Source organism: Heterodontus francisci, chromosome 26 (assembly GCF_036365525.1).
Source record: "Heterodontus francisci isolate sHetFra1 chromosome 26, sHetFra1.hap1, whole genome shotgun sequence".
Taxonomy (NCBI): Eukaryota; Metazoa; Chordata; class Chondrichthyes; order Heterodontiformes; family Heterodontidae; genus Heterodontus; species Heterodontus francisci.
The window spans coordinates 43,910,824-43,937,188 of NC_090396.1; the positions used below are offsets into that span (position 1 = coordinate 43,910,824).

Below are 26,365 nucleotides of genomic sequence, written 5' to 3' on the forward strand. Positions count from 1 at the left end.
ATGATTCAGAGAGGAATTTCTGGTCACGGGAATGTCCCAGGTTTGATCCCTGATTAGTGCTGATTGCAACTGGACGGCAGCGTGATCACTTAAGTTGGTGTCAGTATCCTTTAAGAGCGAGGAGAAAACTAGCCAGGGTTCCTCCTCCTTACTGCTCTCCAGTAATGTGGGCCTGTATGCGTGTGTGCATGTATGTGTATCATGTTTGGGTGTGATAATCTCAAGGTTGGGATACCTAGGATTCATTCTCTAGGCTTGCACATGGAAAATTAGCACTAGTGGGAGATAGCAGAGGGCTGCTGGCTTCAGTGGAACGATGGGATGGAAATTCATTTTGGGCAATATATCAAAAAGGACACTTTCACATCGGCTGGCCATTATATGCAATACTGCCCATTTTACACTACCGCCGATGACATACTTCTACCTCAATGACTCCTTGCATTATGGAAAGATAAGAGGGGAGACTTACCATATTGGGAGTTAGGAGTTATGTTATAGAAAAGTTTTTATGCTTCAGAGAGACAGCATTATTGAGAGTGTCTACTCCATTTAATTGGACTTTGAATATAAACTATGTTATATTAATATTTTTTGCTAGCCAATGTTGAGCACAGCGTTGAACACTGACTTCACTTAACAACCTCCCTCCATACCAATAAATTTTAATCTGTGCAAATATTTAATCTAGATGTTTCTCTTTTATATTTTAGCCTCATAATATACAGTTTGTGGTATTATGGAATCAGATGAATCAGTGGTGATGATGTACAAAACAATAAACCATATCCCATGAATTTGTTGCATGATGTCACTCCAATAGTTTGTTCGCAGTGAATTTACTGCTCTTCACTGTTTATATTCCGTATAATTAAATACATCAATAATTTCATTTCACTGAACAAAACTTGAAAAATGGGGGTTGAAATCACGGAGACCATTACAGATAGTTCCAAGATTTGATTAATGTGCACAGATTATTTTTGATTTTCCCAGTTATTTTCAGCTGCATTGTGTTCTGATGATGAATGCAAACTGTTTCCACACTACTGCCCCCGCCCCCACTCTACCCCACCCCCACCACAGTTGTCAATCAAAGGTAAAGCAGAATTGCATCAGCAGTCTATTTCTGCAATACAACCATTCATTTTGAATTGATGAGATTTTCCAATTGCAGCACATACAAATTAAGAAGATTTACTTCCCAAAAAATGTTTGTGTAAACAGCACAGCTCAAACAAACTGGAAATGCAAACATTTATAAGCAGGGAGAATTTCAAATTGATTCATTTATTAGAAGTGAGGTGATGCATTTTGGGAGGACTAATCAGGCAAGGGAATATACAATGGATGGTAGGACCCTAGGAAGTACAGGGAGTCAGAGGGACCTTGGTGTACTTGTCCATAGATCACTGAAGGCAGCAGCACAAGTAGATAAGGTGGTTAGGAAGGGAAATGGGATACTTGCCTTTATTAGCTGAGGCATAGAATATAAGAGCAGGGAGGTTATTAGATTAGAGATACAGCACTGAAACAGGCCCTTCGGCCCACCGAGTCTGTGCCGACCATCAACCACCCATTTTTTATACTAATCCTACACTAATCCCATATTCCCAACAAACATCCCCACCTATCCCTAAATTTCCCGACCACCTACCTATACTAGTGACAATTTATAATGGCCAATTTACCTATGAACCTGCAAGTCTTTTGGCTTGTGGGAGGAAACCGGAGCACCCGGAGAAAACCCACGCAGACACAGGGAGAACTTGCAAACTCCACACAGGCAGTACCCGGAATCGAACCCGGGTCCCTGGAGCTGTGAGGCTGCGGTGCTAACCACTGCGCCACTGTGCCGCCCTATGATGGAGCTGTATAAAATACTAGTTAGGCCACAGCTGGAGTACTGTGTACAGTTCTAGGCACCACACTATAGGAAGGATGTGATTGCACTGGGGAGGGTGCAGAGGGGATTCACCAGGATGTTGCCTGGGCTGGAGCATTTCTGCGATGAAGAGAGACTGAAAAGGCTAGGGTTGTTTTCCTTAGAGCAGAGAAGGCTGAGGGGGACCTGATTGAGGTATACAAAATTATGAGCGGCATAGATGGGGTAGACAGCAAAAAACTTTTTCCCTTAGTGGAGGTGTCAATAGATTTAAGGTAAGGGGCAGGAGGTTTAGAGGGGATTTGAGGAAAAATTATTTCACCCAGAAGGTAGTTGGAATCTGGAACACGCTGCCTGAAAGGGTGGTAGAAGCAGGAACCCACACAACATTTAAGAAGTATTTAGATGAGCACTTGAAACGCCATAGCATACAAGACTACGGGTCAAGTGCTGGAAAATGGGATTAGAATAGATAGGTGCTTGACGGCCGGCACGGACACGATGGGCCAAAGGGCCTGTTTCTGTGCTGTATAATTTATGACTGTGACTCTAAAGCTGTATAGTAGAGTTCCCGTTGAAATTCTTGATCCAAACTGAATGTGGTCACCTACAGTTTATAATTAAAGCTGCCCAATTCAACTTCATGAGGCTGGTAGTTTGCAATTACCAGTTCAAAATAGGCCATCCTTTCCTATAAAAAGTGGCATTTGCCTGTTTGTTAGCCATTCTGATAGGAATCTCTTGCTTCACAACTCAATTTATTTAGGGGAATTTTGTGGTCTGGATTACAATAACTTTGCATCACAGGTAATTGAGCATATTTACTCCAAATAAGCTGTAAAATCACAGTAAATTAGAATTCAAAGCTCGAATGTAGCTCAGGTTTAGAACTGGTGCTGTATTAGGTTTCTCCAGTTAACATCTAATTGGTTTTTGAAGTACAGGCACTACATTGGGATTTGCAATCACCTGCTTTTTGTCCTTAAAACTCCTTCTTTGTCACTGGGGCTTTTGCTGTGTTTTGTGAAGATGCAAACACTTTTGAGCCCTGTTAAAGGTTTTTGTTTAATGAAGGCCATGATTTATTACCACACTGTAAAGCTGAGACCTGCTAATGGTTCCCATAGTGGAAAGCTATTGATCAGAACCCCCCCCCCCACCCCCAACACCACCTCCACCACCCCCCACAGCCAAACCCCTCAACAAAGTGTGCTGAATCTAACATATAAAATACATGGGAGTGACTCATTCACTAAGCACTTGTTCAAACACTCAATCACTGAGTTATAATTAATTCTGTACAAAGCTCAGCTAGTTGCGTACTAATGAGGCTTCAAGTATACCCACCCAAGACTGTAGCACTGAAAGGAAGAAGTAAGACAAGAGACAGATCTGGAGATAAGTGACAAAGTGGCTCTGATGCTTTGAAGTACCAGGTGACAAAAACATTTAGCCAAAAGATAGACCTGATTCATGGAGGAACTGCCACCTGTTCAACAAAGAGGGTTACAACATGAGTAACATCATCCTTGCTTATTTCACAGAATTGTTACAGTGCTGTAGGAGACCATTCCTATTTCAGGTAGTTATACAAAAATCAAGAAAATAATTAAAATAAGAAGCAAAAGTGTTGCAAATACACATAAGGCCCATCACTAACAACAACTTATTTATTTAGTGCCTTTGACATAATAAAATGTCTCAAGGCACTTCACAGGAGCATTATAAAGCAAAATTAGACACCAAGCCACATAAGGCAATATTAAGGCAGATGGCCAAAAGCTTGGTCAAAGAGGTAGATTTTAAGGAACATCTTAAAGGAAGAAAGAGAGGCAGAGAGGTTTAAGAAAGGCATTTTCAGGTAGACCTCTTTCAGCATGATTAGAAAATAACCCAAAAATCTGAACTCCTGCTCCAATTTACTAAATAGGACAATTTATAAATGGAAGAATTGAAGTCTATACAAACAGAATCACCATCGAAACCCTGTTGGCTTATGATGGTCAGATAATTGGCATGTGTACCAAATCATTCATTAGAGTTGGACCTTTGTTCTGTCGGCACAATTCAAATCTGTTGCTATATAAAAGCAAAATTAGAAACGTGAAAAAAAGCATTTACCCACGCAGAGCCCACAACCCCTCAATCTGAATACCTAAAGTCTTCCACTTCAATCTGAATTCCTACTCTGCACATAAGAGTAACCTGTGCCCCAACCTCTCCTATAGCCATCTTTCTTGCAACCCCCCTCCCCCACCAACTAGATTGGTACATTTCAGCATCTCATCAGTGTAATCACTTGCATATTGCATGCACCAGGACTTTTCCAGCTGTCATATCATGACAAAGCCAAAGATAAAATGAAAACCAGCAGATTCAGTCAGAATAGATTAAGATTAAGTTAACAAAAGAAAAGCACCATATTGAAAAATTCACTTCATAATGTCAGGCTCAATAATGGAGCAATACACAATATTGTTTTAATTATACATGGAGATATTAGTCTTTGAAGGATTTTCTGATTATACAATAAAACAATGCTAGTTGTTTTATAAAGGCACACTGTAGGTTGGGTCCCAAGATTAAACCCAATGTGTATACAATTTTCAATAAAATAAAACCAGCTGTTGGAATAATTACCATTGCTTCATGATGTGTTATGACCATTATAACAATCTGATAAATATTATTCCAATCAGATAGCACAGTCATTTTCTAGTGAAAGTCTAAGGAACTATGTTGTTTTTAATGATACAAATCACCAGCAGTGTCCACTGATAACAGAGAAAGGGTTTCAGGCAAAACTATAAGAGACATGAACATTGCTTAGAGCTCGACATCGTTCTTACTCTGTGTCCCAAAAAAACAGATTCCATCTTTTTTTAATACTCACTTTTAATATCCCTGTTAAAAAAATTAACAAGCTGTTTGAATTATTGGAAAAGCTTCAGACTGTTGATGTGGTGGAGGATTTTTTCCTAATGATTTCTTTCATGTTCTGTAAATCTTGGTTTTAATTATAATAATTGAGCAAGGCTGTTGCCAAGATTAAGCATGCTGTTTTGTTTATAAAGGTATGCTTCTTTCATGAAAAACTATGCAAGGATAAATAACCAAGAAAATGTAATGTAATTGTTGTTGACTTCAGCTAGTTACCTTTGTGTGAAACATTTTTGGGACATGTTGATGGAGTATTTGTCTGAACCGTGCATCATCTGACAGTAAAGAGACAAGGGATTCTAAAGAATGCTATAGCAGAAATATAGCATAGGAGGAAGTTGTTAAACCCTTTGACCACTTAAAGGCTTCTTCAGCTTTCAAAGTGTGCACCTTCTTTTAATAACATCTGCAAACAAATTCCCTGTAAATGTTTTATACTGAGTATTATAAAGATAAATTAGAGAAATCTACCAAAGCAGCAAGTGTTTCCCAGTTTATATTATTCTTAGAGTTTGAGCAAAAATAATATATTTTCTATATCTAATTCTTGTGCAAAATGTTCACAACAATTCTCAAACCATTTAAAACAAAATGATATTTTCCTGCTTTTTACTTTCTTACATTTCATATTGGTACCTGCTGTCACCAAACTTTCTCCTCCTTCTACCACAGTCCACTTTACATGCTTGCCTATCACCATTTGCTCCATAATTAGACAAAAAGTGACCCATTTCTGTTTGTCACTGTACCTTTATTTGGTTCTGGTTGATTTTCTGCATAATATAATTTAAGAGCTTAAAATTCACCCTTAGAAAACCTTAAAAAAGGATTATGCCCTGTTTCTGTTCAACTACAAAAATGCTGCAAAGGACTTGTGGTTATCCAAACTTTGGAAGCTCCTTCACACACTTTCAAAACACCCACAAATACCAGTTGGCCCATCAAGTTTGCTCCATCGCATTGTGTTGCAACTAGGCAACATGATCCCCAATGTTCCCCGTCCACCAACAGCCATGAGCCATGTAATCTTCTGGGAGAAGCCAAACACCAGATTTAAATAAAACACCGGAGGCCAATTCTGGGAATAAAGAATTTGGGGAAATTTGTTTCTGACCCTCAAAGACAATCAAAGCAAGTTCCAGGGGATAACAATGACCATGTGGTATATTATCCACCTACCTCTTGTACTCAACAATATCAGCCTCTTCCAGGAACTTGTCCTGCTCCCTTTTGAATGTTTCCAGTGAATTTGCACCCACTACATGAGCTGGCAACTTACTTCCAAGGCAAAAATAAAACCCTCTGGGGAAAGGAAAGCCTCTTGAGATCTAATCTAGTTTTATGTTTAAGTAATTTATCTGCATGTCTCATCACTCTCCCCACCTTATTTAATTTAAAAAATCTGTTCACATATATACAGTCTATTTTCTTTATCCTTTTAGTTACTTCAATCAAGTCTCCCTGGAGTCTTTGCTTTTCTAGAGTAAAAGGCTCAGGAAGCTGGATCTTATCATGATAACTAAGGGTCTTTAAATTATGTATTAATCTAGTGGCCCTCCTCTGAACTTTTTTCTGGGCCGCCATATCTCCCTGATCCTTCCCAAGGAAAACAAACGCAAACTATAAGCTTTGACCAGGAAATGGCAAAGCAGCTAGCAGTCCACATTTGTAGTGCCATATCTGAAATTGTCTCTCATATATTTTCAATGAGATAAGGTTTCCTTAGACTCCATTCTATGTTTTGACTCCTTGGTTGCTGTTGTTATTCTACACTGAGTTAACATACTTTCCACATTGTCTGAGGAAATGGTTCTTATTTAGTTGTCAGTTTTTGTTTTGTCTCTAAAAGCTCACAGGCACAAATGGCAATGGAATCTGTCCACCAAACATCATTTTTGACTTCCAAAGGCTTTGTAAGCAGGATAGGTTCTCACCCCACAGGGTCCTTCAGGAGTAAGTTATCACCAATCTGATGGAATGTCTTGGAAGACGACCAATGGGGAAACTACTGATGCTGCTTAATAATCTGCCCAGGAATCTTGTTCATTTCTAATTTTTGCAAAACATCTGGGAGACTCAGATAAGCTGTTAAAATTCAATTACATTATTTTCTGTACTTTAAAAGATCATGGAAACATAATATGCCAAATAAATAAGATCAGATGCTTGTTTTCACGTATATAGTGTGACTGTAACCTTTTCAATAGAGTTTGAATGCAATTCAAGCTCAAATAAGATACCAGAACATCTATATCAATAGCATGGATGTTGCATCATACAGAAAAAAGTAACAAAATGGGACAGGCTTTGTAGTGCTAGATTGAAATTTCAATGTGCCCTGCCAAGGAATGCAACTCCCTATGTAGTGAGCAATTATCATATTGAAGGTACCAAGAGGGGGCCACAAGCTTCTCCATTATGTGAGAGAGAAAATCAGTTCTCAATCTTGGAATTTACTCATCTTTCAGGTTACATTTGCACAGATAGGATGGGAAATGGAGCATAGATCTGGCATAAAAAGTCTGTACCCACTTCAGCACCATAAAGGGCTGGATTTTGTTCTCCCTCAGGCATTGGATTCCATGGCGGGAGGGTGGTGGGGGGTGCTGAAGATGACTCCAGATGAGGCCCGTCACGGACCTCGATGACAGGAGGGCCCGCTCGATCCTCCCGGTGGCGTCGAGGCACTGTGGCAGCCCCTCAACGCTGGGCGACGGGACCACAATTTAAATATTCAAATGAATAAAAATAATAAATTTAAATAGAATTACCTGCAATCTTGAGGGCCCACCGCAATCTTCAGCGCGGCGGCCAACACTCCCGCGCCTTCTGATCGCCGTCCGGGGAAATGAGGTGCCAAACTGGTGGGGAGGGGGGAGGAGGTAAGTTTATCAGTGCGGTGGGGGCTGGGGGTGGGGGGTGTGGAAGGGGTCAAATACATGAAATGGGTGTAGGGGATGGTGGGAAGGTTTGAACCTTAAACTTTGTGCAGTTTGGGGGGGGACAAGGTCAGATGGTAAAGGTTAGTGTTTTGTGGGGGAAGGGCAAATAGTTATTGTAATTGTTATTGGGGGGTGGGAAAGGGGCATTAGAAATTTATTTATTTAATTTTGGGGATTGGACATTAAAAATTAAAATATGCGGACAGGGCTGGCTGCACAGGCAGCTGACGCCATTGCCGGGGACGGACAGCCCGCCCCCTCCACGACATTGGGTGGGCCGCCCCAGCTATTTAAATGAGCCGCCGCTCTTAAGATTGTGACGGCTCTTTGGTTTGTAGCCTGCATGGGCGGGCCACCATTTTAAGAGCTCACTGCCGAGATCTTAAAATCCAGCCCAAAATCTTCTACTGTCATTTCTGGCAAAAAGTGAAAGCAACTTCCCTAAAATAGTCAGCTATACTTAAAGGAGATGATAGTGATGTAGTGATACCATACTTCCCATTTTCTGTTATTACTGCTTCACTTATGCTCCGCTCTAATCATTCCCATATAGAATAGTAAAGCTGGATTGCTAGGCGCTGGGGAAAAGGAAGAAGTAAATTTAGAGAGCCAGGCACACATGTTTTAAAGATTTGCAAAATCCTTTCACTGCACCAATTTCAAATTTTTGTTTTGTTCCACCCATTAATTTATCATCTGCCTTTCTGATATTTGCTATGGGGCTACCCTCCCCCTCCTTTCCCTTCCAGATGGGTTTCTCATTGGAGAATCCCCTCTACCTTGGCTTTCTAGTACAGGAGGTGGAACTGAGGGAGGCCAGTCAATTGAGACTGCACTAAAAGCACATGGCATCTACCTGATATTACCCCTATACCAGTAGATATGGGAAGAGCTTTTTTGAACTGCATTTGCCTGCGAAGCAGCAGCAGCATGAAGAGGAGGATGGAAACTTTTTCCTGGTTGAATGGCACATTCATGCTATGCTGATTCATAACTTCCCTCTACTGCCATATTTGGACACCCTCGGAACTGTCACGTCTCCCCTTCCCATCCCTTCATCCTCAGAATCTTCTCTGTATGCACCAATCCACACGGTTGCCCTTCTTATCAACTCATCAGAGCTACTTCCAAATCTTTACAAGAACAATGTATGCACATGCAACATTAGTGCAACAGTAATTTTAATCAAAACCCATTGTGAGTGTGAATGTGAATACTTCTTACTAAAGAGCTATTCCTTGGTCCCAGTCTATGAACTCTTCAGCATAACTTAGGTGAGTGATAGGGAGGCTTGAAGTAGGTAGTGCTGTTTAGGAATAAGAGTCTTTGGCACTGAGGTGTCCCTTGCTTTATGACAGCTATGGCTGCATCTGTTTGCTACCCCTGGCAAACTAGTGCTGCCTCATTCCTGCCACCTGTGCAGGCATCAGAGACAGCTGGTAGGAGGGCATGCATGCGCTGCTATCATGCAAGATAGCACCAACATTTTCCTGCCATGCCACTGATACCAAGCAGTGGTTTTGTATGGCCATTGATCTATGATAAAGCAGTTTATGGCATCAATGAAGAAGCATGATAGTATCCCAATCCCAATCACTAGCAGGCTAGAAGAGACAGCTCTTACCAAGACAACGAAAGCAGTGGTCTAAACCATGCAAGAAAGAAATGCATATTGCTCTTGGGCCTTTGTCATGGGTAGGAAAGTAAGTTGTGAAGAGGACATAAGGAGTCTGCAAAGGGATATAGATAGGTTAAGTGTGGGCAAAAATTTGGCAAATGAAATATAATGTGGGAAAATGTGAAGTTATCCACTTTGGCAGGAAGAATCGTAAAGCAGCATATTATTTAAATGGAGAGAGATTGCAAAACTCTGAGGTAAAGAGGGATCTGGGTGTCCTGGTACATAAATCACAAAAGGTTGGTATGCAGATACAGCAAGTGATTAGAAAGACAAATGGAAAGGTTGTCGTTCATTGCAAGGGGAATGGAATATAAAAGTAGGGATTTTTTGCTACAGTTGGATAGGGTTTTGGTGAGACCACATCTGGAGTACTATGTACAGTTTTGGTCTCCTTATTTGAGAAATTTTATAAATGCGTTGAAGCAGTGCAGAGAAGATTAACTCGATAGATAACCTAGGATGGGGGGGTTTTCTTATGAGGAAAGGTTGGACAGATTGGGTGTATATCCATTGGCGATTAGAAGAGTGAGAGGTGATCTTATTGAAACGTATAACATCCTGAGGGGACTTGACAGGGTGGATGCTGAAAGGATGCTTTCTCTTGTGGGAGAGATGAGTACTAGGGGACTCAGTTTAAAAATAAGGGGTCGGCCATTTAAGCTGGAGATGAGGATACATTTTTTTCTCTCAGAGAATTGTGAGTCTTTGGAACTCTCTTCCCCAGAGAGCAGTGGAGGCAGGGTCATTAAATATTTTTAAGGCAGAGGTAAATAAATTCTTGACTAACAAGGGAGTCAAAGGGTATTGGAAGTAGGCGGGAAAGTGGAGTTGAGGCCACAATCAGATCAGCCATGATCTTAATAAATGGGGAAGAAGGCACGAAGGGGCCGAATAGCCTACTCCTGCTCCTAATTCATATGTTCATATGGGTCAAATCCTGCAGTTGTCCCTTGAGATGCCATTGCTCCAGGATGGATGGCTGTGTTGCAAAGCCATTCATAAGGGAATCAAAGATACAAGTAGTGGATTCCTTGAATTTATCTGTAATATGCTGCACAGTTTTGGGCCCAACCTGAATGTTTGTACCTATTTGATTCTTTTGAAAGTGTCCTTCATTTAAATGCAGACCTCGTGAGATCCAGATCCTCAGACTCTGAAATGGAGGAGTAAAATAACTAGGCCTTCCCGTCAGTAAAGTTTTCCTCCTCATGTTCTAACCCCCAGCTGTTCCTGCTTACTTACACTCTGTGCATCACCCAGCTCACTCCCCTCTGCCTCACTCTCTAATTCCTCTCAGGTGGATATCCCAGGACTGGTATTTGGAAGCAAAAGAGTGATTGATATCTCAGATTCTGAGGTTCTAACAGGGATGGATGTACTTCGTCATTGCTTATCTGCTTCAGAAACATCAAGAGGCAGAAAAGAAGAAAAGTGAGAATGGTTTTCCTTAGACACAGCAATATACAATATAACAAGTGACATGAGAGGTTCACTGACGGGTAATGCTGGGTGTAATAGGAAGAGAAGCAAAATGCTATGATGAATTCTTTATTGGCACATGCCCTCCTACTTTGTCATCTCTGTCATCATCCATGTCCTGCTTCCCGGGATCTGCATGGTTTCCTCCTTATAGGGGTGAGAAGTCACAGTTTTGGGTGTGCACCACCTGTTGTCAATCTCTCCCAGCTGTCTTTTGCTTGAAGAATAAATGCATACATGGTGATGACCTTTCATTCCTATGATGCAGAAACACCCAGGTATCTGCATGCAGATCAAATAGGTATTCTCATACATGCATGAACAAGCAATCACATTCCATACAAGGCATTTGTGGGGAATATGCATTTAAGAATGCGAATCATGAAACATTTCCAGGCAAGGTATAAAAGGACACCTCATTGTCTCATAGACATTGATGGTAAGCGCGTCAAGTAATTTATCATACTGGGAGGAATTGCTTAGCAGAGTGGATTTTTGGAAGCTGTGGCTGTCTCCTGTTACCTTGCCTGACTTGGTACAGTCAATGATACAGCATTGACTGAATGGTCATGTAGCCGATCAGTGAATTGACACTGTAGCTGGGCACCTTCATTCATGTATCTATTGATCAGTAAGATCGCAGATGACACAAAAATTGATGGTGTCGTAAATAGTGAGGAGGAAAGCCTCAGATTACAGGACGATATAGATGAGCTGGTAAGATGGGCGGAGCAGTGGCAAATGGAATTTAATCCTGAGAAGTGTGAGGTGATGCATTTTGGGAGGACTAACAAGGCAAGGGAATATACAATGGATGGTAGGACCCTCGGAAGTACAGAGAGTCAGAGACCTTGGTGTGCTTGTCCATAGATCACTGAAGGCAGCAGCACAGGTAGATAAGGTGGTTAGGAAGGGATATGGGATACTTGCCTTTATCAGCTGAGGCATAGAATAAAAGAGCAGGGAGGTTATGATGGAGCTGTTTAAAACGCTAGTTAGGCCACAGCTGGAGTACTGTATACAGTTCTGGTCGCCACACAATAGGAAGTCTGCAATTTCACTGGAGAGGGCACAGAGGAGATTCACCAGGATGTTGCCTCGGCTGGAGCATTTCAGCTATGAAGAGAGACTGGATAGGCTAGGGTTGTTTTCCTTAGAACAGAGAAGGCTGAGGGGTGACCTAATTTAGGTATACAAAATTATGAGGGGCACAGATAGGGTATTTAGGAAGAAACTTTTTCCCTTTGCGGAGGTGTCAATAACCAGGGGGAATAGACTTAAGGTAAGGGGCAGGAGGTTTAGAGGGGAATTGAGGAGAATGATTTTCAACCAGAGGGTGGTTGGAAACTGGAGCACACTGCCCGAAGGGGTGGTACAGGCAGGAACCCTCACAACATTTAAAGAAGTTTTTAGATGAGCACTTGAAATGCCATAAGCATATAAGGCTACAGGCCAAGTGCTGGAAACCGGCACAGACACGGTGGGCCAAAGGGCCTGTTTTCATGCTGTATAACTCCATGGCTCTATTGTAGTTGTCCTTTGTAAGTTCCAAAAAGGTTTCTCTAAAGTGTGACCTCCTGAAGCACCATTTCAACATCCATAAATTGGTGGTCCTTTGTCCTGCAGCATTGCTCTCCAATATTTTTACATTAAAGCACTTCTCAATTTCATGCAAAACCAAGTTTTATCTGGCGGCCCCTTTGAGCTGCTGCAGGCCTTTAATGCCTGCAAGGCACGCTATTTACCATTTCTAAAAGTGTAACCTCGCAATCAGAGATGTTTACAACTCCCAAAGCTCACTACAATAAAAAACAGGGCAGGATCAGTGCTCGTGCCTACCGATGGCTGGAAGTTGCAGTCCACCATATTTCTGGTGGCAACTGCAAAGTACAGGAAAATTCAAACTCTAGTCATTGAAGGTCCCTCTTTCACAATTCTTAGTGGCCTGATAGTCAGCTTCATTATTATCTATAGGTGCTTTGGACTAAATCTCTCGCCCACCCTCTGAAACCTGGGAATATTGCATGGGAAAGTGAAAAAGGAGGGGGAACATATATAGTAGAGTGACTTTAATGATGATGTTGAGAAAAGTTCTTACAATATTTTCATTAGCCTTCAATCAATGATAGGCAATGGATTAGGAACAGTTACATTTGCACTACTGATCTACTCAGCTTTCAAACTACAAATTAAAAATCTACTGCAGTACAAAATCCTGTTTCAATAAACATCCAGAAAAGAATGGGGGAAGAATAACACCATTGACTCAACTGCCTTGGGCTTCCTTTCCCACAATCCTTTTGTTACATTGCTTCCCCCATTTATCATTTTTATTACAAGGTTGTAATGAAATAACAATTGATCATTTCAACTGTGCCCATTAAGTAACTTTAAACATAGGTTAATGTCAAATGTGTCCATTCATGAGCATTATTTTAAATGGAAAATAATTTGAATGAAAAGCCTATATATTATATGGCAACTCATCTACATTTTAATTATATTATATATTGCTAATAAATGTAGGTTTATAGTGTAAAGACCTACTATAACTACTTTACTATGAAACACTTTGATATCCTACGTCTAAGAAGACTATTGCAGCAAACGTTTTTGTTCGGTAGAATTCAATATCTGAAAGTGAGTAACAATCTAGTAGAATGAATGGGAAAAATGCATTTCTAGAGCCTTATATATATTCTATATAAATTATATGGAAAATACAGTTTCGAAATTAAGGAAGTCCACTTGAAGAATGCAGAGATATAAATCTGGACATTTTGCTATGCAAACAGTGAGTTTCCATCAAATTCTCTGTTCACTATTTACAGAGGCATTAACTTCTTTAAAATAAATGGGTTAATGTTTCCATTAAAATAATGGACACTAGAATTTGATATGTGTTAAATCATAGTATTATCATTTCCAAGCTGTTGTCATATTCCTGTTCTTTTTAAGTTCCTCTGAATTTTTAGTAAAATGAAAATATATTTAATAATAAATGAAGAGACATCAGTATAGTCTTAAGTTGTACTACACTGCCATGAGATACAAAGGACATAGAATGGACTTAAATTCTAATATCAATTTGAAGGAGAGTATTGGGCTTTATAACGCAACCAATTACAGTATTGGTGCTTATTCCATAGTGATCTAGTGTGCCACATTTCATGACGTATCTAATCTTGATCATTTACTTCTCAAGGATTATTTAAATCTGTTTGTAGTGACTGACTTTCTTGTTCACTGACCGGAATCTTTTTGAACTTGCGATGAATGAGATTGGCAAGTAAATCACTGTATAAATGATACTTTGTAGCTTTAATTACTTTGTGTTTGTGCCAATGATGGCGTTAGAAACCTTTTTTGCTGATTAAATATTTCACAGAATATCAAATAATGTTCTCTGAGGGAAGAGTTCAGGCAGGTGGCATGATTTGAAAACCAAGATTGCAGCATCTGTAGAGGCTGCATCACTATCTTTGTGAATCTCTGTTCTTTATTCTCTCTGTTTTGCATTCTTATTTACTCTGAAGCTCTATTATTGTTGGTATATGTTGCCTTTCCTTACCCATTGTTATATGTTCCTCACAGCATGCGATTGCCATCCGGTGGGTGCAGCTGGCAAAACCTGTAACCAAACAACAGGTCAATGTCCCTGTAAAGATGGCGTGACTGGCATCACGTGCAACAGATGCGCGAAAGGTTATCAGCAAAGCCGATCTCCCATTGCCCCTTGCATAAGTACGTGGACTAATCTTTTTGTCCCTCTAAGTAGAAGTAGTTTTTTAGCATGGTTGGAATTGAAATTTGTTAAGTCTGATAATGAGCTTGAAATCATCAGGTTCAAATCAGCAGTCTTCATTTTCCTAAAGAGTCCAGAGAAAGCAGGTCTTCTCCTTCGAAGCAACAATAATAAATGCAGCAAAGCCTTTAGTGGCCAACAGTGCTTTATAAATACTAGGACTGTATACTTATCTGGACTAGTTCAGACAGCCACTAAACATTTGGAGATACAACAATAATGCAGATGTAGCACTAGGCTCTCACTGCATTGCCCTGACAATGCACTTTTTCCCTAACCTCAAAAATATGCATCGTAACACAATTTTACTTGGAATTCTGGCTCCCTCAGAGCTATTACTGCGGAATTAACCACAAATCTTAGGAAATTTTTCTGTGAGAAAAAAACGTGGACTGCAACTCCCAAGTTGAAGGGCATGAAAATAAAGAATAGTTTTACTTTTCACCCCCTCTACATTCACTACCTTGGCATATCGTACTGGCAGGAAGGCAGAACAGTCCAAGCCATCGGCTTTGCCAGAGCTACCTTCAGTGCCATTGTGTGATTGGTTAATAGGAGACAGAACACCTAACTTCAAATGGTGCTGCATCAGGTAATCCAGCTATGAATTGAGGAAGCTCCCAATTTTGAACCCCACCATGATTGCCCAGTTGGTGAATGCATTTCCTGGTACAGTGAACTATACACAGTGGAAAAGGCATCAGGAAGTTATTAGCTTTGGGAGTAGGCTCAATGCAGTGAGCCTCAGCATCCTGATGGTGTCCTGATTGCTCCTTCAGGAAAGGTGCATGTGTGGACAGGAGGCAAGGACAGAATTAAGCTCAGCTTTATGAGGCCAAATAGCCAGCTGAAAGCCACTGTCTGAGCTCGAATACAAAAACTGGCCATTTGAATGAGAAACTGCAGGACCACATCTGCTCCACGAAACTATACCCAACGAAAGTCACTACCTTCAAAGACAAGATGGATAAGGAAAACATTGGATAGAGATAAAGCTCCCTCAAATGAGGCAAGTTAGCTTGAGTGAAAAGGCATTGGGACTTAAAACCATGAAATTCTAGCTGGAACCTCAAATGCCTGATCTACCAGTCTGCCTCCAAACAATATCCCTTTAAAACCTTTGAAAAAGGAGATCTTCATTTCCTTTCCCTGTGGTGGATTTACACAGGTTTTAAAGAGCTGAAAGCATTTTGATCCTGTGTCTCTTCATTGAGATAGAGCATTTCAAATTGAAAATGTTTTACCTTTTTAATAAATTTTAGCTCGCCTGAATTGTTTTAGATCCTGCAAGAAATTTGTTTTGACCATATTAACTTTACCCAGCTTCAGAATACGATTGAATATAAATCAATTGAAATGCACTTCTGCCCAAGATGTGTATAGTTAAAATAATTATGATTGATTTAAATTAGCTTAAAAGCACAGTGCATACAGGGTCAGACAGTGGCAACCATAATGTGACACCTGTTTCTATAAGACTTGATTCTTTACTCTCACCTTTTAAACAGCCTTGCTTTACTTTTTGGTGAGTGACATCATGTGACTGACTTACATTTCTGTGCTTGTTCTGATGTGCTGTGTGCCTCTGACCGAGTCAGAATCTGGTCTCTTTAATGACTTTAGGAAGTTTATGTGGCCCTGTCTCTGGTACTTTATTGCGTCTACTTGCCTCCAAATGTAGAAACGCTCAGCTAAAACAAAAAAGAATCTTGGAGTTCAATCTCCGCTTTTGAAATGAAAGTGTTCCGTCATGCATGGCCAATCTGAATGCTGACTCTCTGCCAGAAAGGTGAAGGATTGAAAGAATCAAGTCTTGCTGGAGACAATATTCCCAATTTCTTGTTACTCAATAGAAACTCCTGATCTTGAAGGAGGCATAATACAAACAATTATTGTAAATAAACATTTCAGATTAACAATGCACATGTGCTCTTTGAAGTTGTGAAAAAGCTTATTCGCAAAACAAGTTCTTATTAAAAAGACATTGTAATGTTTGTAATGATATATTAATGTTTCATTGCTGTTGCTTGCCCTTCTTTCCCACAGAGATTCCAGTGGTGCCACCTACCACTGCCGCGAGCAGCACAGAGGAATCTGCTGGTAAGACCATATATATTATTCTTTCTCACAATAGTCTGCCCAACTGGACAAACTGCCTTGTTTTGGTACCTCCACGCTTAAAACTGAAAGCTAACAAACCACATGGTTACATGGCTATTTCTTTCCATGGCTAACTGCTGGCAATTTAAGCTTGGATTTTGTGCTTTTTTTTAAGTCTTGCTGTGCTTGATGACAGTTTGTTATAGCTGGCTAAGAAAAAACAGAGAGCAAGTATCTGTTTGAAACTGTGCAAGGTCACTGGGAATAAGAAAATGTATTCTCTCTACTATTTCCAGCTTAACTTTTTAAAAAAGTTCTAAATTAGGACATGCATTTGGAACCAAGAAAATCTAAATCTAGTAGCCAAGGTGTTGGGGTAGATTTTCGTTATCTGAGCTTAGAAGATTAAATAATGAGGATAGGTTGTATAAACTTAGCTTGTATTCCCTTGAGTATGGAAGTTTGAAAGGTGATCTGATCGAGGTCTGTAAAATGTTAAAAGGATTTGATAGGGTAGATTCAGACAATCTATTTCCTTTGGTGGGGTAATCAAGAACAACGGGACATAATCTTAAAAGTAGAGCTGGGCCATTCGGGGAAAAATCAAGAAGCACTTTTTCACGCAAAGGCAAATAGAAATCTAGAACATACTTCCCCCACAAGTTTGTGGATGCTGATACAATTGGAGCTTTCAAAAGTGAGGTCAATAGATTTTTGTTAGGTAAGTGTATCAAGGGATACAAGGGAGTTAAGGTGGGTAAATGGAATTGAGACACTGATCAACCATGATCTAATTGAGAGGCTTGAGGATCTGAATGCTGCTATGTTGAGCATTGCAGGGCAGAGTGCAGAAAGGACAATTGCATGGGAGTAAGGAATGCTAGTTACAGAGCCTGACCATCATTAATTGGAATGGGGAAAAAATACTCTGGTAGCAATGTGTAAAAACTCTGACCCAACTTTCCTTTTTGAGCTCAACATCCAGGTTTTAAGGCAAAAATCTACCTAATTATTTTAAACGAATTCCTTAACTGTAGGTGTAAAGGAAGTATTGTAATTGGTTCTAAAACATAAAATAGGTTATGATATAATCCATCTTACAACTGGATAGCAGAAACAATTAATGTGGGAGATGCAGCCCTTCTTGTTTCTATGAATATGATAAAACAATATCTTCTTCATAGATTTCATGTTCCACTAGACTACTCTTTAACCTCTTGGGCATTGAATGTCCATGCAAAATGCAACGAGTTCCATCCTCCTTGGTACATTTGTAATATTTGCTATATAATATATGAAAGAATAACATTATGAGTATCCCAGTAGCATAACATCAGGACCCTACTTGCACAGGCCTGTATTTACAGCATTCAAATACAGCTAATACTGAAAATCCAATTTATTTAAATGATGTGTCAGATGCCTTTTTTCTTGTTTTCACACTGAGTAAAGCTTTCTATTATGGGACAAAAATTGACACCCTGTGGTGAATACCACGAAAAAAAGAAAAATAGACACATACATCTCAGCCAATGGACATTGCTTTCCTAGTTATGCAAAAGAAAGCACAAGGATCGGAAGCCATCTAGAGGATAGCACACAGCGCGAGGAAGAGGAGGCAGAAGAGGGAAGTGGTGCTGCAGAAACATAGCTGTAAGGTGGTGCAAGTCAATCCATTAGTGAATCTCCAGAGTGAGACACCCTCTATGCAACACTGCATCCCATAAAAATCATAATCTCTCTCTCTCTTACTGTCCCTCCCTCCCTCATTTGCTGCTTTCTTTCCAGACACTGCCCACTCTCAGTAACATGCTACATGCACCTGCAATATTTCCTTAACTGACACATGTGCTGTGCAGTAAGTCCACTTCTATTGTTGGAAAAAAAAATTTGTACTTCAAAAATAACCGTATGGAAATAAACTGTATTAACTAAATCCAATCAGCTGATCTTGGTGCCATTACTTCCATCTCACCACTTTTCAGAGTTATTCTGTTAAAACATTCTGTTAGAAATTGTTCTGTGCAATATTGGAAATGTGTTCATATGAAATTATATTTTTTTGCTATCTTAACAGAGGACTTACCATAGTTGTTAACATAGCAAAGTAATTCATGCAAACTTATTAAGGGTTCATGTACTCCTATCTAGTCATTTATAGGCTTATTATATTAACAGGAATTAGTGATTTTATTAATTAGCCTCCATTGCAGGAGACTGACAGAACATAGAGATCTTATGGAACATTTATAATAAACAAGTTACACAAATTTATTGCACAATTCTAACAATTCTGGAAGTTATGCAAGGGTTAACCTGGATGAAGGTTCAATTTCATAGCTTTCATTCAAGCACAGACTGCTATAAATGGAAACTATCTCTTACACTATATAAAACACTGTTGTGTTTATTATGTAATTACCAGATGAATTCATACATTATGACACAGCTAATCTCAGTAGAAACACTGAGTGATTCTCACGGTCCCTTCTCATAATATCCAGAGGCTAGTACAAGTCTCAGCAGACTTTGCAACCAGATACTGAACACTAGAAACAGACATTGACTACTCAAAGAATCATTTAGAAGGAAGTTGTATTATTAACATTTGTGGGGATAATGGTACTTCTTCCCTCCCCCTCCACCCCTCCCTATACATCACCATTTACACTCAATGTGATCCTTGTTCCCAGTGGGTTATGGGATCACTCTGAGATGGGACAGGACCATCATCCTTATACCCAATGAGGGGATTCTATGTACTAGATTGCCTGAGGTCAACAAACTGGATTGGGACATTGGTCAGGAATCAGAATGGAAATAATCAACAGTGGGTGTGAAAGAAAGAAACAGAATTCTCTGAAATATTGGTGTAGAAATACTACAACAGTGAAGAAACTTTTGACTATTATGTCTCTGTCTAATCTACCAATCGCAACAATAAAGCCCAAATTTCTACTTTGTAAGAATAGTTCTGAAAACAAAATCAAATGACACTGCACAAAAGAAGTGATTTCCTAATAAGTGCAAAGAAGGTTTCTTTAAAAATTCTTAAAGTATTCTTCGGGGTTTATATGTTTGATTTCATGAAATTACAATACATAGCAATCCAGAAAACTAGAAACATCAGATCAACAGTTTTAAAAAGCTGATACAATCTCAAAAACGCGGACATCTCTAAAAGAGCAGTGAATATAGGATTTGTACTGATACTGGAAATGTAATACAACTCAAACTTTTCACACCCTTAGCTACACTTACACTCAGCATTACATCACTTGTGGAGTGAAAGGCCACCGCAAAAATTACTGATATTTTCCCTCATTTCCTGCGGAAAATTGTGAGCTATTGCAGAGAAATATTGTTACTCTGTGTCTAAAACTAGTTGGTAATTTTTTAAAAATGTTTATAAAGTTGATTTCTGCATCCCCCAGTTCATGCAGACACTATTTTAGTACCCCCTTCCCCCCACCACCACCCCCAGTCATACAGACACTGTTCTACCCCTTTCTTTGAGGGGTTTTGTGCTGTGCTGGATCGCAACCATGAGAACCATAAGAACATAAGAATAGGAGCAGGAGTAGACCATACGGCTCCTCGGGCCTGCTTTGCCATTCAATACGATCATGGTTGATCTTCTGCCACAATTCCACTTTCCCACCCTCTCCCCATATCCCTTGATTCCCTGAGAGAGCAAAGATCTATCCCTGTCAACCTGGAATATACTCAACAATGAAGCATCCACAGCCCTCTGGGGTAGATCATTCCAAAGATTCCTCTGAGTAAAGAAATTTCTTCTCTCAGTCCTAAATAATCGGCCCCTTATTCTGAGACTGTGTCCCTGTGTTCAAGATTCCTCAGCCAGGGGCAGTGATATCTGATTTTTGTCTTCAGGACTATCCTTACTAAATGGAAATTTGGGCTTTATTGTTGGGATTGGTAGATTAGACAAAGCAATAATATTCAAATATTCCTTCAGTGTTGTAGCATTTCTGCACCATCATTCCAGAGAATTCTGTTTCTTTCTCTCACACCCGCTGTTGATTCTTTCCCTGACCAATGCTCCCACCTTTCAGTGTCTACGCTGTCAAGCCCCTTCAGAATCTTGCATGTTTCAGTGACAATACCTCTCAGTATTCTAAACTCCAGTGAGTATAGGCCCAATTTACTCAGCCTCTCATCAGAAGACAACTCTCACATCCCAGGAACCAATCTAGTGAACCTTCGCTGTACTGCCTCCAAGGCAAGTATATCATTCCTTAGATTTGGAGACCAACATTGTGCACTGTACTCCAGGTATGTCTCACCAAAGCCCTGTAACAGGGTCAGCAACCTTAATACCAAGAACTATTTTAAAAATTTAGTCAAGATATTAAGAGTCTCAAATGCCAGTAATAATGAGAAACAAGACAGTTGTGAATTGAATGATACTTTCTCACAAGTACAGTGTTCATAACATTTGAAAAACAAAACAAGCCATTTCTTTACTATCAAAATGTGTTCAATCGATCAAGGTCAGGAGCAGCACAAGTCCTGAATGAGCTCCGGAGCCACAGGTTGCAGACCCCTGCCCTATACAACTGCAGCAAGACTTCCTTGTTCTAGTATTCCAATCTCCTTGCAATAAAGGTCAACATGCCATTTGCCTTCCTAATTGCTTGTTGTACCTGAATTCTAACTTTCTGTGCCTCTGAACAACAACATTTAAAACATTCAGAGCATGACGGGCCCCCCTTTTTATGTTTAGTTATTTTTTTCTATTTTTCTTTTTTCTTTGGTTATTTTATTTTAGTTTGTTTTGTTTGTTTCTACTGTGCCTATCCACTGTTTCTGTTTTTTTTTGTGTTTGTGCTTGGAGTGCTTTGTGCTTTACAGTCTATTTACACCCTCTTTGTACTAATGCTTTGTCTTTCGGCACATCATTAACATACCATTTGTCTTTGTTCTATGACCTTCTGGTCAGTTATTCTCTGTGACCTTGTCCTATCAACACCTCTTTTGTTATCTCTTGCCCCACCCTCCGCTTTACTTGCTTAAAACCTTTTACATTTCTAATATCTGCCAGTTCTGATGAAGGGTCACTGACCTGAAACGTTAACTCTGCTTCTCTCTCCATAGATGCTGCCAGACCTGCTCAGTATTTCCAGCATTTCTTGTTTTTATTTCAGATTTCCAGCATCTGCGGTATTTTGCTTTTATAACATTTAAAAGTTTTGTCCTTCTAAGTATTCCACTTTTTTATTCTTCCTACCAAAGTGAATAACCTCACTCTTGCCCACACTATACTCCATCCATCACCTTATTGCCCAGCCCACCCATTTAATCTGTCTATAATCTCTTTGCAGCCTCCTTGTGTCCTCACAGTTTACATTCCCACCTAGTTTTGGATTGTCAGCAAACTTGGATACATTATTCTCGGTTTCATTATCAAGTCATTAATATAGATTGTAAATAGCTGAGGCCCCAGCACTGATTCTTGTGGCATTCCACTGGTTACAGCCTGCCAATTTGAAAATGCTCCATTTATCCCTACTCTCTGCTTCCTGTCCATTAACCAATCCTCTATCCATGCTAATATATTACCCCCAACTCCATGAACCCTTGACTGGAATTTTATGCCCCCTGCAGGAGCGGGCTGGAGGAGGGGGCCATGTAAAATTGAGTGGGAGGTGGGGGTGCCATTCCTTTCACCTTCCACCGACAATTAATTGCTTGTGGCAGGCAGGCGGTTCAGCAGCTCAGAAGGCCACCCAGTAAAATCCGGCGGCCTCCTTGCGGGCCGTGGGGGTCCCTCCTGATTGGGCACCCGATGTCCCCCCCGCCCCTGCAGCACAAGCTGTCATCACTGGAGCACCTCCCCTCCCCCACTTGAGCGACCTCCCAACACCCACCCCCCCTGCACCCCCCACCCCCAGCCTCACCAGGGCCCTGTCAAGTGTCCCCGGCGAGGCCCCACACACGTGTATTCCAGGGCCTCATCCATGTTGTCGGTCCTGGCTGGATGCAGTCCCAGCAGTGGCCACTGCTTCCAGTGGCATTGCAGGGTCTGAAGAGCTGCCAGCCTGCTGATTGGCCGGTAGCTCTTGGAACGGGACTTCCTGCCTCAGAGGGACAGAAGTCCCACCCGAGGCCAATTAAGGGCCCGAGCCACGTGAAATCACGCCGTGTCTTCCAGAGCTTTCGGCCTGATGTAAAATTCCAGGCCTTATCTTGCATATCAACCTTTTGTGTGGCACCTTATCGAATGCCTTTTAGAAATCCAAGTATACAACATCTACTGGCTCCGCTTTATCTACCTAGTTACATCCTCAAAAAACCCGTGTAAATTTGTAAAACATGGGGTAGAATTGTGTGCGGCCATTTACAGCAGATATGGTGGCATGGAGAATCACATTGGAATCGTCTGCCCGGAATTTCGGTGTCGTGACATTGGTACCAGATTTCATCAGCGGCAGGAAAGCACCAAGGCAGCATTGCCGCCCCGACATGACAGGAATCTATTTTAAATTGCTGATCAGTTTTTTGTAAAGCATTTACATCTAAATATCCTCGATTTATTGGTTGACTCTTGATTTAGTGGATGGCAGGCGGCACTCACGTGCCTCTGGACTCACGGCCGTTAAAACCTGGCGGCACCGAAACAAGATGCTTTGGTGCTGCGTTGGGGAGGCAGCCATGAACAGAGCTACATATGGAAAGAGGGGAGTTAGGAGGCCATTGTTGGACTGTGTTGGTATGTGCTCTGCAAGAGAGGTCTGGGTCTTGACAAGAGAAGTTGGGTGTCTTGGCAAGAGGGGTTGGGGACCCGGGGGCTCGGCAAGGTGGGGGGGGGGGGGGCGTCAGGGTCTCAAGGGATCAGGGTCTCGGAAGCTCAGCAAAGGGGGTTGCCTTGGGGTTTGGGGGGGGTGTATTGGGTGACCAAACTGCTGTGTGAATTATTTGGTTTCCCATACTTCTGGATGAGAGGGTTGGCTATCACCAAGGGTGGGCACTAAGGGTCAGCAGCAAGTCCACTGGGACACTTGTTAAAAGCTCAGTTTCCAAGGAAGGGTCATCTCTGCATCAACATCGACCTATAGGCCCACTGGGCACCTGGCATGGGTCTCATTTACCCCTGTCTTTTTGGACTCCCATGGCACGATCCGATGCCTCCAATGGAGGGAGGGCCAAGAGGCAGTTGCACCTGCCCGTGAAGCTCCACGACGACAGGAGCAACAGCCACCATGCCAAGAAGGGCTCACCCATGCCAGAGAGTGTACCGATTCGAATCAGCCACCTCCAAATGTCAGAGCGCCATTGCCAGTGAAGACTATGGCTCTCTAGGGAGGCCATCACTGACTTTTTCTCCCCACTGCAGGATGAGTTACAACCTCTGGGATTTGGGAGTTAACCCATGCCAGTGGCCCTTAAGAAAACCATGGCACTAAACATTTACGCATCTGGATCTTTCCAGGGATCCACCGGGGACATGTGTGGTGTCTCCCAGGCAGTAGCCCACCACTGCATCAAGGAGGTAATGCCCTGTTCAAGAGGGACTACGTGTGCGACTGGACTTACCCTGATAGTCAGGCCAAGAAGACTATCAGGTTTGGGGCTATTGCTGGCATTCCCCAGGTGCATGGTGTGATAGATTGCATTTATGTGGCCATCAAGACTCCCATGGACCAGCCAGTTGCCTTCAGCTGGAAGGGCTTCCATTCAATCAACGTACAACAGGTCTGCAACTACTGTAAACCTTTCCTGCAGGTGTGTGCCTGCTTCCTGGGAAGCAGCAACGATGCCTATATACTTTGACAGTCCCAGGTGCCACAATTTTTTGATCTCCCCGCTTGCCTTCAGGGATGGATTCTCGGGGACAAGGGCTACCCATTGAAGACATGGCTACTGACACCTGTGAGGAGGTGCAGCGGAGGAGAGGTACAACACTGGCCATGGCTCCACTCGAGCGACCATTGAGCAGACCATTGGGCTGCTGAAGATGAGATTCAGTTGCTTCAATCGATCTGTTGGAGCCCTGCAGTATGCCCCAGTGAGGATCTCGCGTATCGTGGTGGTCTGCTGTGTTCTGCACCATCTAGCAATGCAGGGAGGGAGGCCAAACATGACGATATGCTTGAGTGACACTCCTCCACCGACGATGAGGACGCAGAGGAGGGAGAGGAGCAAGCAGCACTGGATGGTAAAGACCTTTTGTCGGATGCCAGGCAGATTGTGCGACATGCCAAGGAGGCAAGAGACAACCTCATAAACTGCTTCCAGCAACCCTGATACCCACTCAGAGATACTAATAAAGTCTGTCGCTTCCTTTCCATTTGTGTTCCATGTCTTGTGCCCAGCTATAAAATGCGTTAGTGCCCATGGGAGACCATATGTTAATGAGGGCTGTGGTTAAATTGGCATTCCACTAAGGGGGAAAGATAAAGTCAGCAGCTCGCAATTAAGGCATAATGGAAAATGGCTTTCACTCAATGATCTTTGATGATTGTAACAAAAGAACTTTTAATTAATCAATACATGTAAGATTTCTGGCACCTGTGAATCTCCAAGAGTGGCTAGGTGCTTTTCTTAATATGTTTGCGAGTATTTCTAAGCAGTATGATCCCAGCGACAGCAGCTGGGCTGGAGGCAGGCTGCTGATCAGGCTGTCCCTTGGCCTGGGATGACTTCAGCAGCTGTCCTCTGGCTGCCTGAGGCCTGGAGGGTCCTGGCTGCCTGAGGGTTTCCTGCACTGGTGCAGCACTCTCCTCAGGCATCACAGCTACTGGAGCTGGGCTCACTGGCAGAGGGGCTGAGGAGCTGCTGTTAGCACTCAGAGTGCCCTGAGGGGAAACCCCAGATGAGGAGATCGGCCTCTCCTCTTGCCTTGCAAAGCTCACTTGAACCTCCCTGCTGACCAGAGAAAGACAAGGAGCTGGAGAAGACTCCAAGCACCTATTCCTTCTCTTGCCTTCCCACTGCTGTGTTGAGCTCATGGCCAAGGCGATGGTGTGCAGGTCTGCATATATCTATGGAATCTGGATCTCCATGAGGGTCACCAACCTCTGAATGGAGGAAGCCATGCGCTCACATGCCTGGGACATGGCAGCACTCATGGCATGGATGGACTCCTCCATCATCCGCTCATGGCTATGCATGGCCTCTGGCATCTCTGCCAGATAATACCTTACCTCGCTTTGCAACTCCAGCATGTCCTGGGCTGACAAAACCAGAGGCTCATCATCATCCTGGCCACCCACCATCCTCCACAAACAGTGTCCTCGGCTATCTCATTCTCAACCAGCTGCTCGGGCGCGTATGCGGTGCTCTCGCCAGCTTCTGACCCTAATTCTAAAGCTGAGCGGTAACCCACCAAGGTGAAAGTATCTGCGCTGGTGGAAGGTGCAGGAGAGTCATGGGACGGTACATCCTCTTAGTGGCCCTCCTCCTTAGAGCAGCTGTAGTCTGCTACGTCCGCCGACCTTCACGAGAGAACACAAGCGTGTGGGTTAGGCTGTGCAGACCTCATCATGTGTTGTGGGTCTCCATAAGTGATG

General features: G+C 41.9%; 2 protein-coding genes across 4 annotated transcripts in view; one reads left to right on the forward strand and one right to left on the reverse strand.

Annotated features, from left to right (window-relative positions):
* Nucleotides 1-26,365, forward strand: part of ntn1a (netrin 1a) — a 196,903-nt gene that overhangs the window by 117,805 nt on the left and 52,733 nt on the right. The window contains exons 4-5 of one of the 2 annotated variants that reach the window (XM_068058118.1): nt 14,522-14,671; nt 16,779-16,832. In XM_068058118.1, coding sequence (XP_067914219.1) covers nt 14,522-14,671; nt 16,779-16,832 — 204 coding nt within the window. The remainder of the gene's footprint in view (nt 1-14,521; nt 14,672-16,778; nt 16,833-26,365) is intronic. The other variant, XM_068058119.1, reaches the window with a different exon arrangement.
* stx8 (syntaxin 8) overlaps nt 1-26,365 on the reverse strand; it is a 425,779-nt gene that overhangs the window by 67,490 nt on the left and 331,924 nt on the right. For both annotated transcript variants that reach the window (XM_068058121.1, XM_068058120.1), the window contains one exon: nt 14,499-14,558. In XM_068058121.1, the coding sequence (XP_067914222.1) occupies nt 14,499-14,558 (60 nt within the window). The remainder of the gene's footprint in view (nt 1-14,498; nt 14,559-26,365) is intronic.